This window comes from Rhamphochromis sp. 'chilingali' (assembly GCF_963969265.1).
Source record: "Rhamphochromis sp. 'chilingali' genome assembly, chromosome: 1".
In the NCBI taxonomy this organism is placed as follows: domain Eukaryota; kingdom Metazoa; phylum Chordata; class Actinopteri; order Cichliformes; family Cichlidae; genus Rhamphochromis; species Rhamphochromis sp. 'chilingali'.
This window is the reverse complement of record NC_137929.1, coordinates 18,747,296-18,762,788: the sequence shown is the minus strand read 5'-3', so window position 1 is coordinate 18,762,788 and position 15,493 is coordinate 18,747,296. Positions and strand designations below refer to the sequence as shown.

The 15,493-nt window shown below is 37.2% G+C and overlaps 2 protein-coding genes across 4 annotated transcripts in view; one reads left to right on the top strand and one right to left on the bottom strand.

The window, feature by feature from the left end:
- pde5ab (phosphodiesterase 5A, cGMP-specific, b) overlaps positions 1-10,129 on the top strand; it is a 72,809-nt gene extending 62,680 nt beyond the window's left edge. For 2 of the 3 annotated variants that reach the window (XM_080905160.1, XM_080905161.1), the window contains exons 17-22: positions 293-393; positions 1,090-1,167; positions 1,557-1,620; positions 5,983-6,057; positions 6,976-7,059; positions 7,174-10,129. In XM_080905160.1, coding sequence (XP_080761286.1) covers positions 293-393; positions 1,090-1,167; positions 1,557-1,620; positions 5,983-6,057; positions 6,976-7,059; positions 7,174-7,293 — 522 coding nt within the window. In that variant the 3' untranslated portion in view covers positions 7,294-10,129. The remainder of the gene's footprint in view (positions 1-292; positions 394-1,089; positions 1,168-1,556; positions 1,621-5,982; positions 6,058-6,975; positions 7,060-7,173) is intronic. The other variant, XM_080905162.1, reaches the window with a different exon arrangement.
- A 294-nt stretch (positions 10,130-10,423) lies between these two features.
- On the bottom strand, positions 10,424-15,001 carry LOC308411303 (mitotic spindle assembly checkpoint protein MAD2A-like). Its single transcript, XM_080905188.1, has 5 exons — positions 14,825-15,001; positions 14,207-14,353; positions 12,389-12,509; positions 11,030-11,133; positions 10,424-10,956 (listed from the first exon to the last, which is right to left on the bottom strand). Exons 1-5 carry the CDS (start codon positions 14,886-14,888, stop codon positions 10,784-10,786), a joined length of 609 nt encoding a protein of 202 aa, XP_080761314.1. The 5' UTR covers positions 14,889-15,001; the 3' UTR covers positions 10,424-10,783.
- Positions 15,002-15,493: the final 492 nt, after the last annotated feature.

Sequence of the window (15,493 nt, the reverse complement as noted above, 5' to 3'; positions counted from 1 at the left end):
GTGATAAGCCGTAATGCAAGTAATCACTAAACAGTGCTCAGCATTGAAGGGACATGTAATGATGTGTCAACATTTGCATATAAACACTCTGTTTATAGTTTTTGTGCAATCATTGCAATTGCCGCAGTAAAACCTTAGTAGTGAAACCTGCAGTTAGCTCTGTTGCTACCTTACTGCGAGGACATGAAAATTAAACTCCCATCCAGCAACTCAGTATGAGTATAACTCATGATATAGCATGCAGAGGTTTTCCTGCACTTACACTGTTTTCTCTCTGTCCCTCTCTCTCCAGGGAAACCAGATCCTGAGCGGCCTTTCTCTGGACGAGTACAAGGCCACTCTGAAGATGATTGAAAGGGCTATTCTGGCCACCGACCTCGCCCTGTACATGAAGTAAGTACTAAACATCAAGCCTCAATGGAGACTGAATGAGAGGAAAAGAACGGAAGAAGAAAAGCAGTATTTTAAAGGTTTTTAATCAGTGCAAAATTGAGTACAATTGAGATTACACTCACCTTGTGACTGTTAAAGCCTTCATCACTTAAGTTCTACTCACTCCTTATAGTAATTCTGTAGGTCTAGATACAAGTTAGTGTTTAAAAGTTGTGTCTTTCTTCTGGTGAGTGTGCATTTGTGTGTGGGTGTGGTGGTGTGGGTGGGTGGATGGAAAGGGGGTATTTTCTTTCTTTGTAATATAATTGGCTTAGAACTCATGTATGTCTACAGCCCCAGAGCAGCTAAAAGTTAAAATGAAAATAAAATACAGACTGTATAAGTACTCAAGCAATTTACCTGCCAAGTACGTTTGAACTGGTGGGATTTTAAGGGTGGCTTCACAGAAAATTTATAGTTTTTCAGTCTTCACAGTGTTGGTTGTTATACCCAGTCTTCTGAAAAGAGGGGTGACAATTTTTTACTACATCTTAATGCATTCATGTTTTTTCTTAACTCCCTCCTACTACCTCAGTGACTTCAGCTCTTATCTTAGCCCACTTTTAGTCTAGACAGTGGGTGGTTTGGGGGCTAAGTGGGTTATATATGAGGATAATTACCTGCTGTGACATTGTTCATGTGGGTGTGTGCTGTCAGGAGGCGAGGGGAGTTCTTTGAGCTGACCAAGAACAACCAGTTTGTTTGGGAGGATGAACACCACAGAGACCTGCTGAGGTGAGTATAGAGTCTCAGATGCCTGCATTAACATTTACATCAACATAAGATAAATGTTCGTGAGGGACAGGCCACCTGCTGTGCAAAGTCTGAAAAGTAAAAAAGCATCATGACAGCGTGATGATTAACACTTCTATTGATCAACATATAGTTGTAAAAGTTATGTGTTGAAACCATTTCTTCAAAAAAAATGGTTTAGCCATCAATGCAGGCATTCTTTGCATTATAGGTTGCCAGATATGGGTTAAGACCAAAGTTTTAGGTTTTGCTATACAAACCTTATATTCAAACCTGGCAATACCATGGTAACAAGTCCAGAGTTTCTCCTGCTATGAGAAACTAGTGTGTCTGTGGAAATTTAATGTCTGTAACTTTGTCACCCCCTTCAGGTCAATGCTGATGACCGCATGTGACATCTCTGCCATCACTAAGCCCTGGCCAGTACAAAAAAGGGTAAAAAACAAACAAACAAACAAACAAACAGAAAACCCCGCAACCTTTACCTGTCTGTATGTTGGTACGCTGCTTTTCTGTGTATTTATGTTTTTACTGTGGTATACACACACATCCCCTCATTTCTGTTTTCTATAGTTACATAGTGTTTCTATGAGATATAAAAAAAAAACAGCTGAAACTACTCACTTTACATATAAAGGGAAAATGGCAATGAGTAAAATATTAAAATGTATTTAAAAAATATAAAAATGTATCAAAAACTCAAAATGAAGCAAACAAACCAAATTTTAAAAATAGATTATAACTGCTAGTTAATTTGTTTAATGTAATTTAAAATCTTAGTTAAATTGATGATACAAAAATAATTAAGTTCCTTAGTATCAAGACAGTTAACACTTCTGCTTTGCAGAAGATGAGAGAAACTCAGGGAAAGAGAGTTAACTTCAACTCTGTGTCAGTTACTGGGGTAACAGAGTCTGAACTAAATTTTTGTCTCTGACTCCTCCCCTTCTGAGCTGGCTGTGTGACATCCTGATTCATTCATTCATTCATTAGATTACAGTTTTTTCTGATTGCTTAAGCACATTTTTTGTAACTATTGGCTAATTTTGCAAAACTCTTCACACAAATAAGAAAACCTGTCACCCAATCATCAAAACATTGTAGTTCTCTTGCAAAAGCAAACACAGCTAGATTAACTCTTCACACCTTCGTAAAAATGGTGTTTCCGTATCAAACAGTACACACAAGCCATCATCTACTAAGCACACAATGCGCCAACTGCACACCGATGGTATGAATACAAAACACATCTGGCGTTTGCCTTCCCTGTGCACAAGGTAGGCTATGTCAGTTTGAGCTCATACTTCTGTCATAGATCCATAAGCATGGAGGGATCCAAACTTCAAGTACTGGTGTTTAGTCAAACACATCAAAACAAACACAAGTGTTTATTTCCAAGTATAGGATTATTTGCAATCGCCATAATGACTATATGGGTTACGTGGTCTGCAGTGAACATGCTTCCTCTGCCCCCTCCTCGTCTTCCTCTTGCTCCTCCTTGTCCTTGTCGTCCTCTTCATCCTACTTCTTCACCTCCACGTCCTCTTCCTCGGCCTCCTCTACTTCTCACTCTTTCTGCTCCCACCATTGTACTCCGCACACACAGCTTACCTGTATTATAGTGCTTAGGCTGATTGCAAAGTGAACGAATTATCTAAGAAAGTTTTCACATGTGAAAGTGTGCCAGACAGTTGGCAAATTAGTGTTAATGATAGCCATACATGTGTATACTTTTGCTAGGAGTGTGTTGGAAATTTGGAAATTGAGTGTTGTGCAGTGAATTGTGCCTACAGTCTTGCAAAGTGTGTGTTACAAAATTGCAAACTGAGTGCAAAGCAGTTTTTGTGCTTTTAGTTTTGCAAACTCAGTGAGTGGTTTTGCTATAAGTCTGAATAGTTTTAGAGATTGTGCTACAGGATTCACAGTTAGTGTTTAGGCATTCGGTAAAAACTGTAATAATAACTAATGATTAAATGAAATGAAATCTAAAAAGGTGAGTAAAGAAGAAACAGGAAGTACATCACGAGAAACTCCCAGCAGCCTAGACCTATTGAAGTGTAACTAACTGAGGATTCAGGGTCACCTGATCCATACTTAACTATGAGCTTTATCAAAAAGAAAAGTTTCAAGTTTTATCTTAAATGTAGAAATCCAGGCCTGGAAGCTGAAAGCTTTATATCAGTATAAATGGTTAAACTGGGCAACATTAAAGCAGAGTTTTTCTCTAAATCTCATGGAGCACTTTCATTCAGTAAGTACAATTCTGTCAAAGGATGGAAGGAACACATTTCTTACATTTTTACTGATTAATTATTGGAACAAGAAAATAATCAGACTCATAAAAGCTGATTCGAGGGTGGATCTTCAGGTTTTATCTTCAGTTTCTGTCACCTGCATTTTGTCTCAATTGAATCATTACATTTAACAAATCAAACATAAAGAAACAGAATTCCAGCTTCATCTTATGAAAATTCAAGTTGGGTAAATGATAACAGCAGACACCATAAAAAAAAAAATTATATTATATTATATTATATTATATTATATTATATTATATTATATTATATTATATTATATTATATTATATTATATAACAAGCTTCCTGGAATAGAGCCCTGCTGACTGTGACCTGAGGTGCAACGTGCCTTAAAATGTATTCTTTGTTATTCATATCTGATCCTACAATTTCTTACTCTAATTACCTTTCAGAGCTCCTCCTTGTTTTCTCTTTTTTTCTTAATCACTGACCTACTACACACACACACGCACGTGAGCGTGCACTATATTCAATGCTGTAGTGTCCCTGCTGTCCCCCAGTGACCTTCATTAGTCTGTGTCTTGTTAGGAAACTCAGGCCCAGAGGAATTGTTATACAGATAAACATTCTGTGTGTGTGTATGAGAGTGCTGATAAATGAGAGCTTGTTAATAAAAACAGCTGGGCCCTGTCCTCAGATGACAACTCTAAAAAAAACCATTCAGGGCAGCAAACAAGTACATACGTTCCCTGGCTTACACACACTCTGGCAAATCACCTGCTCCTCATTAACAGATTGCGCTAAACCCATACCCCTCCTTCCCTGGTCTGTTTTACTTTCACAGCCTCCATCCATAGACTTTATATAAAGATTAACATATTCACTGTGACGTCACCCAATGGTTTTGGATTCTGGACTGATTCTAATGGTGTTTTCCTAGCATTTAGGCTGATCTGCCATATTGTTTTTGTTTTTTAGACTAGCTCTAAATCTGAAACTTCCAGTCATACTTTTTTCAGTCAGGTAAAGTCATTATAATCATTTAAGGTTATCACTGAGACTTAACAACATAAAATATCATAACGAAAAAGTTGTATTTAAAAAATGCAGTAAAGTCACCACGATTTACAAATATAGCATTCTTTAATATCATGCCATGTTTTTTACTTAAGAAATACATTCTGGTTGGTTTCCACTTTTGATTTTGAAGACCTTAAATAAGTGTCAGTGTTGATGGTATATTTGCACATAAACCACTACATTGGACACTGATGTGTCACTCCATACTCTGCCACACACTCCAAAAGTGATGTTGTTCACCTAAGTGGACAAGTAAAAAACTATTTAAAAAGTACCTGTTTAAAAAAATGTATTTCAAAAATCTTTTTTTCATGCCTAAACAAAAATACTTTAACAATAAAGTATAATCCTGATTGAGGTTGTCGTGATTCATGCATGAAAGGGTTAAAGAAATGATATGAGTTTGTGAAAGTAACCTCCATAAGCACTGCTAAAATATTTTCATAGATCATGGAGGAAGTAAAGGCAAAGCTTCTTAGTCTCAACAATTAACAACTGCATCATAGTACTTACGTTCCTTGCAGCACCACCGACTCAATCAAGAGCTGAAGACGGCTTCAGCAACACGTTCACACAGAGTGATGTTGATTGATCTTCTTTATCTCTTTGTTAAAAACTTGAGAACACTAACTTTGTGTGGCGCTTTTGGGAGAGCTCTTGCTATTCACTTGTTTCATTTTCCTTCTTCCTTCCAGCTGTCACACAGGCTGTCAGTCTGTCTGGGTCATTCCCAGTCATTTCCTCAAGATTAATGTTCTAACGATGCTGCCTCCAGCAGCAGTATAAGCATTTTGTTATTTCCATGTAGGAGACCTCTTTCTTATTACTCAAACTGCCACAATATGCCACAAAGTTTCCAAGGTTGCAATGACACTATGACTTGCATAGTATACAATTCACCCAACTTAGTCTTCTGTCCAACAATAAATGAGGATTTAAAATTGATGCTTTCAGAGCAAATTATAAATGGATTGATTCTTATAGACCTGTGTATATATATATATATATATGTATATATATATATATATATATATATATATATATATATATATATATATATATATATATATATATATATATATATATATATATATATATATAAGCGCTATATAAATACAGTATTCAAAAACGGTCATTCATCCCTTCACACAAGCACTTTTTCTTTACTTTCTATTTCATTCATACACATTTACACTCCAATGAACATATCAGAGAGCAGCTTTGCATTCGCTATTTTGCCTAAGGATACTTTGGCTCACAGACTAGAGCAGCTAGGGATCCAATCACCAACGTTCCAATTAGTAGATGCCCTGCTCTAACTCCTGAGCTACAGCCACCCCATCGTAAAAGCTTACTTTGCTTCTATCTTTGGTTTTACATTTAGTGTTATAAAATTTGCCTTTTAAGAACTAAAAGCTCATAAAATGTTTCAATGTTTCTGCATTTGGTTTCTGATGCAGATAGCAGAGCTGGTGGCCACTGAGTTTTTCGAGCAGGGGGATAAGGAGAGGCAAGAGCTGAACATTGAACCAATTGTAAGTAATTTCAGGGTTCATTTGAATGATATTGGATAAATCCTTCTCAACAGTGCAACATTTGCCATCGAGTGCCCGGGAATCTGTTCTGAATCCTCTGGTATTTCATCCTACTGCATTTAAATATATTCCCTTTCAAATCATGAAGTATCACAACACATTTTCAAGAACTGTGCTGATGTTACAGCCATGTGAAAAGAATGTTTTCTTAGGACTTTATGCAGTCTGTATTGGAAGATCTTTGTCCTACAGTATGAAGTGCCCAGGGATCACTGTTATTGTTATTTGACACTATTTAAACAAACATTTGCATTTACAGTCATGATTAGTTAATCAATTGCATTTGATAAGCAGCACCTGGCCTCTACTCACTCTTTTAATTACCTTTTTAATTCCTATTGAAGCAGTGGGAGGGTACTCATTCTTCACAGACGGTGCATTTATGTGACAAATTTCTTTTTTACATGACTATAAATACCTGTGTCTTATCTTGTCTCAGTTATTTTGTTTGTAAAATGATGTTGGACACACATTATAAATTTAACTAATTGTCATATTTTGTGGTAATCTCTCTCTCCCTCGCTCTATATATATTCTCTCTATATCTATCTATATATAGATATAGAGAGAGTGAGAGATAGCTATATATAGCAATATATATATGTATGTATGTGTATGTGTATGTGTATGTGTACACACACATATATATATATATATATATATATATATATATATATATATATATATATATATGTATATATATATATATATATATATATATATATATATATATATATATATATATATATATATATATATATATATATATATACACATTTTCTCATAGATTTGTCTGTTTTGGGGATAAACAGTTAACTTATATAAAGTTTACATCTCATTTTTTCAATCCTTTCACAGGACCTGATGAATCGTGAGAAAAGGGATAAGATACCAAGCATGCAGGTGTCCTTCATTGATGCCATTTGCATTCAGTTGTATGAGGTAATTCAGCCCTTGCTATTTTTGCTGACCAGTGTAGCTGATGAATAGCAATTCTTCCTGCATTCAGTTCTGCCTCTGATTTCCCATGCTGAATTGTCTTTATCACTGTCACAGACCTTGGCTGGCTTATCGGAGTATTGCTCCCCGTTGTTGGAAGGATGTCAGAAAAACCGGCAGCAGTGGAAGTGTTTAGCCGAGGAGTGTGAGAAGGGGCTTGTCAACGGCTTGGTGTGATCCAAACACCAGTTTGGTTTTCATCCAACTCAGATTTCCAGAGTTCTACATTTTCAACCTAGTCTCATTAAAATTATCTAATAGCGTATTGTGTGGACTGACAGTGAGGTAGAAAAGTAATTTTCCTATCATGAAATAAAACACTAGCTATGGTCTGATAATAGAAGAGGTCACCTGCCTTGAGCAGTCTTAATACTTTAAGACTTAATCTATTACGGTTGAGGTGCCGCAGTCAGGTTTCACAGCTTGTCTTTCTTTTCCTTGTTGTAATCTGGAGTTTACTCACCCGGCAAAGCGTTTGCTCAGATATAGGAAAATTACAAACGATCATGCATAGCCATGCCAATGAGTACAAGTTAAAAAATAAAGTAAGATAGAAAAACAACTGTAAAAACATCTACAAGTCAGTGAGTTGACTTGTTGGTAATCTGCATAGACTTGTCAGCACTTTTCCTGTCTCCCGGAGTATCAGTAATTCTTGTGAGTACTTTTCACAACAGATAAAAATAGATAAACTATGAAATAACATCAAAGTTGTACCTTTCCACCCCCACTATCAAACATTCGTTAAAAAGTTGTATGCTAGTTTTACAGCTAAGCCCTACCATGAACAGAAAGGAATGAAATGTGTCCATAACAAGAAATCATGGTCATTTTATCCTGTCACCACCATTTTTTCTCACTCACCAGAGATAATAACAAAGTCAGCACTAAGCTATATTTATTACCATAGACATTGTTATTTTTGCATAGAGTGGCTTTCATATTGATGGTCTCACCTACACTATCTGTGAAAGGTAGTGAACTTTAGGGAACACTGAATGGTTAAGCTGCATACACTGGAAGCTCTACATATTTACTTCCAGTTCATATGTATTCTTTATTCCTATTGGTAGTTGCTTCGGTTAAAAAAAAAAAAAAAAAACTTCCCTTAGCAAATAGGAAATGGTAAACGGACTGATTCTTATTTAGCACTTTTCTACTCTGCCTGAACATTCAAAGAATTTGCCTGTGGTTATTTCATCTGTAATCACTTGAAGTTGTGGGATGTGATTCACTTTGAATGGTCTGTATTCAGTATGTCGCTTCCAGTGTTCATGGAGCTTTAGCACCATTAGCACCATTCTAGTGGGATGAAAACAATGCAACTACTATATACTTAGTAGTATACTAGTGTCACAATAATCTTATAGACTTGTTATATGTCTTCACGGCACACACACACACACGACGTGGGTTTGAGTCTTTCGTACATTTTATTCACTGTCTTAACTATTGCATATTTATTTTTGTTTTATATATTTATTAGAGTCTATATTGTAAGGTCATTCTTTTGTCAAAGCACACAATTATCTAGAAAATGTTTTCATATGTGGAAAAAAAATCCCGTCTTTTTTTTTAGGCCCTTTCTTAGGAACAACTGCTTCTTCTGATGACATTTGGAAATGTACTGTATTGTGTTATTTGGAATTTAGATTTTCTATTTTTCCAGCTGTAGGAAGAGCCAAAGATTAGATCTGTGATTTCAAAGGAAAATGGATCTAGATGTTGCCACTGCCTTGTTGCGATAAAGTAGACAATTCAGTTTTACAGAACCACTTATTTTTATTTATCCATGTCCAGTAATGCTGTTTATGCATACCAATTTTACAAACTGAACGACGGAGTAATATCTACAGAATATAAAGTATGATTTACTCACCGAGGGTGGCATCTAGCTCTGATACATTGTGACGGTGTATAATTTCTATTTCTGTAAACCTGATTCTCTGATGGGTAAATGTAAAAATCTGTTCAAACAAGATATTTGCTACAAGGGGGCAAAAAGGATTCTTTAACATTTAGAGCAGTTTCTGTTGCACTACAAAGACTGACTAAACAACAGAATTTGGCAGAAAATTTCAGTGTGTAACCCAGAATGTATCCAGGAGCAACTTTTTCATTAGATAAGATATTAAGTGTTTCAGCGTTTTGATGTGTTTGGGTTCACTGCTGTCCACCCTTTAGAGGCAGAGGTTTTCAGTCTGTAGTCAGAGGCGAGGTGTCATCACCAACACATTTAAAAGAACAATCTGGTACCTTTGGACCTTGTGAAATGCAGGTTTTTGCTGATCCTGCAAGAGGGAACAATTACTCCTCAATAAAAGTGATTTCAGCATGTCCACACTAGGAATAAATAGAAAATGCAACATTACTATGACATTTTTCTCTACACCTAGAATGTTTGTTAATATCTAGTTTTGAAGGATGCTACTGTTACCCTTCAGAACTTCTTTTTTTTTATGCAGAAAAGAAAAAGTTCTGAAATGTTTTGGTAAATGAAACTGCTGAATCAGCAGAACTGGTAAAACAGTTAATTGTCCAGCCAATAAACTGTTGATGAGGAGCCACATAGGTGCATTTAATGAACAGCTTACTAATGGACATGACAGACTCATTTAAACTCAAGCACTTTTGTAGATGTACATGCTCAGAAAGTTAATTTGTGTCCGTGGTTGTCATTTGTACATTGAATAAGTCTCCAGGACTATTTTACTTGTGCCTGTAGCTTAGCCTCTGTGCTCTCTGGAGGAAAAAAAAAAAAAAAAAAAAAAAAAAAAAAAAAAAAAACCCTCACTGCTTGGTTGTCAGTTTTTTCTTTTGCATGTATATGAGAGGACATTACACGACAGATGGATGGATTTTTTTAGGTAAGAGAATTGTGGGTTTTCTTTTGCAAAATGTAATATGCTGATACGGTACTATGATGGTGTTACACATCTGCAACTGTCGACACCTTTCAACACTGTGAGCGAAGTGAATAGTATGTCCCATTAAATAATACTTATTTACTATGTCTCCTGTGTGCTGTCTATAATTTCTCAAATGTACTAAACAAGCAATGAATGGATGGATGGATGTCAGTGTGCTTTCCAGTTATTAAAACACGTTACTAAAAGAGTGCATTCCAAACTAACTTCTCTTTCTTGACCTTGATGAAAAGGTCAGCTTATACTATTGAAATGCACCCCAAGACGGCATCGTCTCAAGGCTCCAAAAACCATGTGATATCTTTTATACAATGCTCCAAAATAAATAACACGATGAAAAACCTTGGCACCTCCTGAACAAAAGAAAACCACAGAATCACTTCTTTGGGAAAAAGCAAAATGCATTTATTTATGTCATTTTATAAAAGTTCAACATATATACCACTATCTTCTAAAACAGACTGAAAGAATGAAAGAAAGCAAAAGACTAAAGAAAAGACAGTTGTTTTCTACAGACAAATGCCACGTGGCAGAAATATTTACATCAATGTAGAAAGAACACATTTCCTTCATGTCCTTATCATATTGACAAATAAGACACAGTGAAGCTCAACAAAGGAAAACAGGTCCTCGTTGTCCAGTCACGCACAGGCAGTGAACAAAGACACGGCAGTGTTAGATCTACTGGTTTCTATGAGAATCAGTGGTCGGTGCTGTAACAGCTCATGTGGTTTAGAAGTTTAAGCTGACTCAGTCTTCTTGTACGCCACCATGCTGTTCACCTTGTGGATCGAAGTGGTGAAGGAATGCAAACGCACCTCCTCTGGCTGGTCAATGGTCTGCGGCCCTGATTCTTCCCATTTATCTGGAACCACCAGGTCCTTGTCTGTATAAACCAAGAGGTCAAAAGCACCTGAGGGGAGGAGTTGAAATTATTACCCAACCACCACATCAAAGGCTCAAATGTCAAAAGTCTCATTACTCACATGGCGTCTCCAGCAGGGGCAAGAAAGTAACAGTGGCTGTTATCTGTCTGATAACTGAGCGGATCTCATGCTGAATTGTCTTAATGGACTTCTCTCTGGGTGCACTGGGAGACACATGAGAACTCAGTTAACATGCATTATTTATTAGTCAAACAATAGTTGAGTGTAATGACAGATGCTCATTTAACCAAATTACATAATCTGTTGTAAAGACTCTTCTAAAGTACAAATTTCATGTCATTTTATTGCAAAAAACCAAAACAAAAAAACTAATCCACTGCAAACATACAAATTCACATCTGTGTTGACAAATCAGCCAACCAACCCAAAGTCTGCACCATTCAACTCCTGTCAATAAGTAAGTAAACAGATCTGTCCAGATGCCTTAGAGCAGGGGTAGGCAACCTTTCTGATGATGAGTGCATCTAAAATGTCCTCAGAAGTCAGTGTGCCATATGATTGTATTAGCAAGAAATTGAATAACGCTCTATATTAACAGTTACACACTATATAGAACCACTTTATAGTTCGCAGCGAATAGCTTTCAGCTATTTTGAAACAAAAAAATAAAAAGACACTTTTCATCCATAACAGCAAATGAACTGTACAACAGAAAATACAAATGCTATTTATGGTCTCCTCGCAACAATGATAAGAAAAATAAACTGGGCCAATATGGCATGTTTGTTAATACACTCTGATCTCTGGTCTCCCACTCAGAGACACAGGGCTCCGAGCATCCAGCTACCTGACGGCTACCTGAGGACACTCTTCATGTGAGAGGAAATCTGCTCACACAGATATGTAGAACCAAATACTGTCAATAAGGCCTCTGTAATGTTTTGAAGACAGTTAAACTTGTCAGGTAGTGATGTCCAGCAGGTGAAAATGCAGCTCCATGAACACACACATATGGATTCCAGCTGCTTCGATGTTGCATTAACTCAGCCAGTTAATGCGAGACAAGTCTAGCTGCTCATTAAAGCTTTCTGGTTTGATCAGAAAATAAAACATTGGTCCAAACACCTGAAAGTCCCAAAAACACATTGTGAATTCTGTCTCGAATCTACAGATGCATCTGTGTATTTCTTCCTTCCCTTATAACTTCCCTTCAACTCATTCATGTCACCTAAAAGGTGAACCTGTTTCTCCATCACCTGTTCGGCTCTGATGATTGTCCTGAAGCTACCTGAAGCTCAAAACAATTTATATAATATATCACTCCACTCAAACTGACGGTGGGGGAAGTACAAGTGCAACATGCCAGGTGTTGGAATTAGAAGACAGCAAATTAATGACCATTAGCATGGAGCCTTTAAAACAAAACAAACAAACAAAAAAGGTAATAGAGGTCCTGACCTGCTCTCTTTAGCCGACTTGTCACACTCAATGTCAAACTGCCATCTCTCGAGCACCTCGTTGGTTTCCAGACACGTGATCACCAACACCAGCTTTTGCACAGTGCACTCAAACAGCCACTCTGCAACACCAAAAGAGCAAACAACACTTATTAAAGTTTGTTATGCAAAGTGAGAGGTAGTTAAACACCCTAAAAACATAATACAAACATGCACAGAATTTTGTATCCACAATAGTTGTGGATACAAAATATTGATCTCTTGGATATCAACGATATGGCAGCCTCGCTTCTGTCAGTCTGCCCCAGGGCAGCTGTGGCTACAACCGTAGCTGCCTCCACCAGTGTGTGAATGTGAGAGTGAATGAATAGTGGTATTGTAAAGCGCTTTGGGTGCCTTGAAAAGCGCTATATAAATCCAATCCATTATTATATAGTATCCAAGAGATCACAATTTCTGTGAGAAAAATGATGATTGATTTGTATTCTGTAATTTCACTACTCTTAGCCTTACACAATTGAGAGCTTGAGTGATTTGACATATGCACCCAAAAATATGAATATTCTGGTACGAATTACATTAAACTTGAACTGACAATCCAGAGATATTTACTCCATTTAGTTTTATTTACATTGCACTAAAAATCACAACAGTTGCTTCAAGAGACTTTATACTTTAAAGTAAAGACCCCACAGGCCTAAAAAGAAAAACAATCAGAGGATCCCAGAACAGCAAGCACTAGGCATTGATGGGAATAAAAAACAAACAAACTTCTTTTTAACAGGAAGAAACCTGAGGAGGCAGCCATCAACAGTTGCGGGCATTGGATTTAGGAAAAAAAAAAAAAAATATTACAATGGCATCACCTTGGACAGAAAAGGGTGCACCGATCTCCTTCCTCATTCACATACATAAGTATTTATGGCAAAATCAAAAATTGGTAAATCAAAAATTAAAAATCTAGCGTTTTTAACCAGAAATAGCTTGTAGTTCACCTGACAAGAGCCTAAGAGTAGCTTAACACAAATTTGTGTAACATGGGAATGGAAACTCACGTGTGCTGCTTTGTATGTTACTTAACATTGATCATAAGATGCCAGGTCATACCAATTAAAATCTCAGGCACGAGTCTCATAGGCATCTGCGTTCATCTTCAACATCATGCTGCTCTGCTGTACGTTAATTGCCCCTTGGGGATAAATAAAGTCTTTCCGATTCTGACTCTGATCTAATTCAACGCAACAAAAAGGGGAGGGGGGAATGCACCACCACGTGGCCCTACTCAGCAATCGCAACTAACAAGTTACTATTTATTGAGTAAAGACGATCACCGAATTAGCAAAATAAATTGACAAAATCATTCATTGTTCACAAACATCTTATTTTGTACTTCACTACGGATTTTGCCTTTACTTTGCCTTCTCCATAAAAATCCAAAGTCACTCCCCACCAAGCTGTGAGCTCAGTTCTCACCAATTACGTTTTTTCTTTTCTATCTGGTGTTCAAGGAAATCCACTTAAAGTAAAGTAGACTGAAGTTTTGTTTTTTTTCTTAAGTACAATATGTCCACATTTTTTTCAAGGTCTAAGAGTAAATATGTAAAACGAAGAAAAAAAGCATCTCCATAGTGACCAAAATAACCGTGAGTAAGATTTCTTGCCGTAAGCCAGCAGCCTTGTAGATATAGCTACAGAACTCGAAGCCCAAAACTACAACTGGAGTGCCTTCAGACCGCAGTTGGTTAGCTCACTCAGTTCCACAGTTATTCCACTTTCTCCTTAGTTGTGTCACGAGTGGGGAAGCCCACTATTGAGATACCTTTAAGTTGAGACACCACGTTAGTCAGATAGCTCTTCAGCTTGGGGTCGGTAGTTAGTAGGAGACTCAGGTCATAGTGGGTAACTCTGGTGAATGTCTCTGGAGGATAGATGCCCCGTTGGTACAAGATGCTGTTGATGCCGAAAGCTGTGAATGACAATGGGGAAATCAAAGGCTTCAAATACGCCGGAATTCCAGTATTCGTAAACTTTAGAGGCTTATATGATTCAAACTTGAAAGGCACAGAAGATTACAAAAACAACTACACAAGAAAGCGAATAACACGAGAGAAAACTAACTGGGAATCAATTAATATATTAGCTCGGTAGAATAGAAACGATGTATGGTGTACGTTCACGATTCTCAATAGAAGGGCAGACAACAAGACAGTCTTTACAAATTATTCGGTTTGAAGTTGTGAGTTGACGCTTATAGGACACATCAGGCTTAAACACTTTATTTTTCATCAACTGGAGCTATGCTTGCCATGTGAGTGCATACATGCTGCGTTGATGCTAATATGTTATCGGGCACTATGTAGGCCCAATAGCATATTAGCGTTACATGCATGCGTGTCGAAAACGAGCGACTAAAAGACGAAATAACAGAAATACTTACAAAAGAACTCGGCTACTAACTCCGCGCTTCCTTTGAGAGTAATTCCCTTCAACGTGCTTGTCATTTTCTTAACGCTTTGGTCTAGCTCTCAACAGTAAATATATTGTACTCTTTATTTTCTTCTTCTAGGTCTTCCGACTTCAACTACCCGCCACCCAGTTTGAATTTTGTCACCTTCCACACTATTGCGCATGCGTGTGAGATTGCGGCGCGATTTTGATGACGTTTTAGGTTACGCTTACAATTTTTCTACACTAGAGAGCAGTGTAGAATAATTAAAGACCTTTCTACCTTGTAATTGACAGTATATTAATTTATTTTATCTAAAACTTCAGTGCACGGATGCAGGGACAAGCTGACACAGATCGCTGGCACAGGCTGGTTAGTTATTTAATGGTTTCGGCTTAGTTTATTTTATCTAAAACTTAGTGCACGGTCGCAGGGATCAGCTGACACAGATCCCTGGCACAGGCTGGTTAGTTATTTAATGGTTTCGGCTTAGTTATTTAATGGTTTCAGCTTAGTTTATTTGATCTAAAACTTCAGTGCACGGTCGCAGGGATCATCTGACACAGATCGCTGTTACTGGCTGGTTAGTTATTTAATGGTTTCAGCTTAGTTTATTTGATCTAAACTTCAGTGCACGGATGCAGGGACAAGCTGACACAG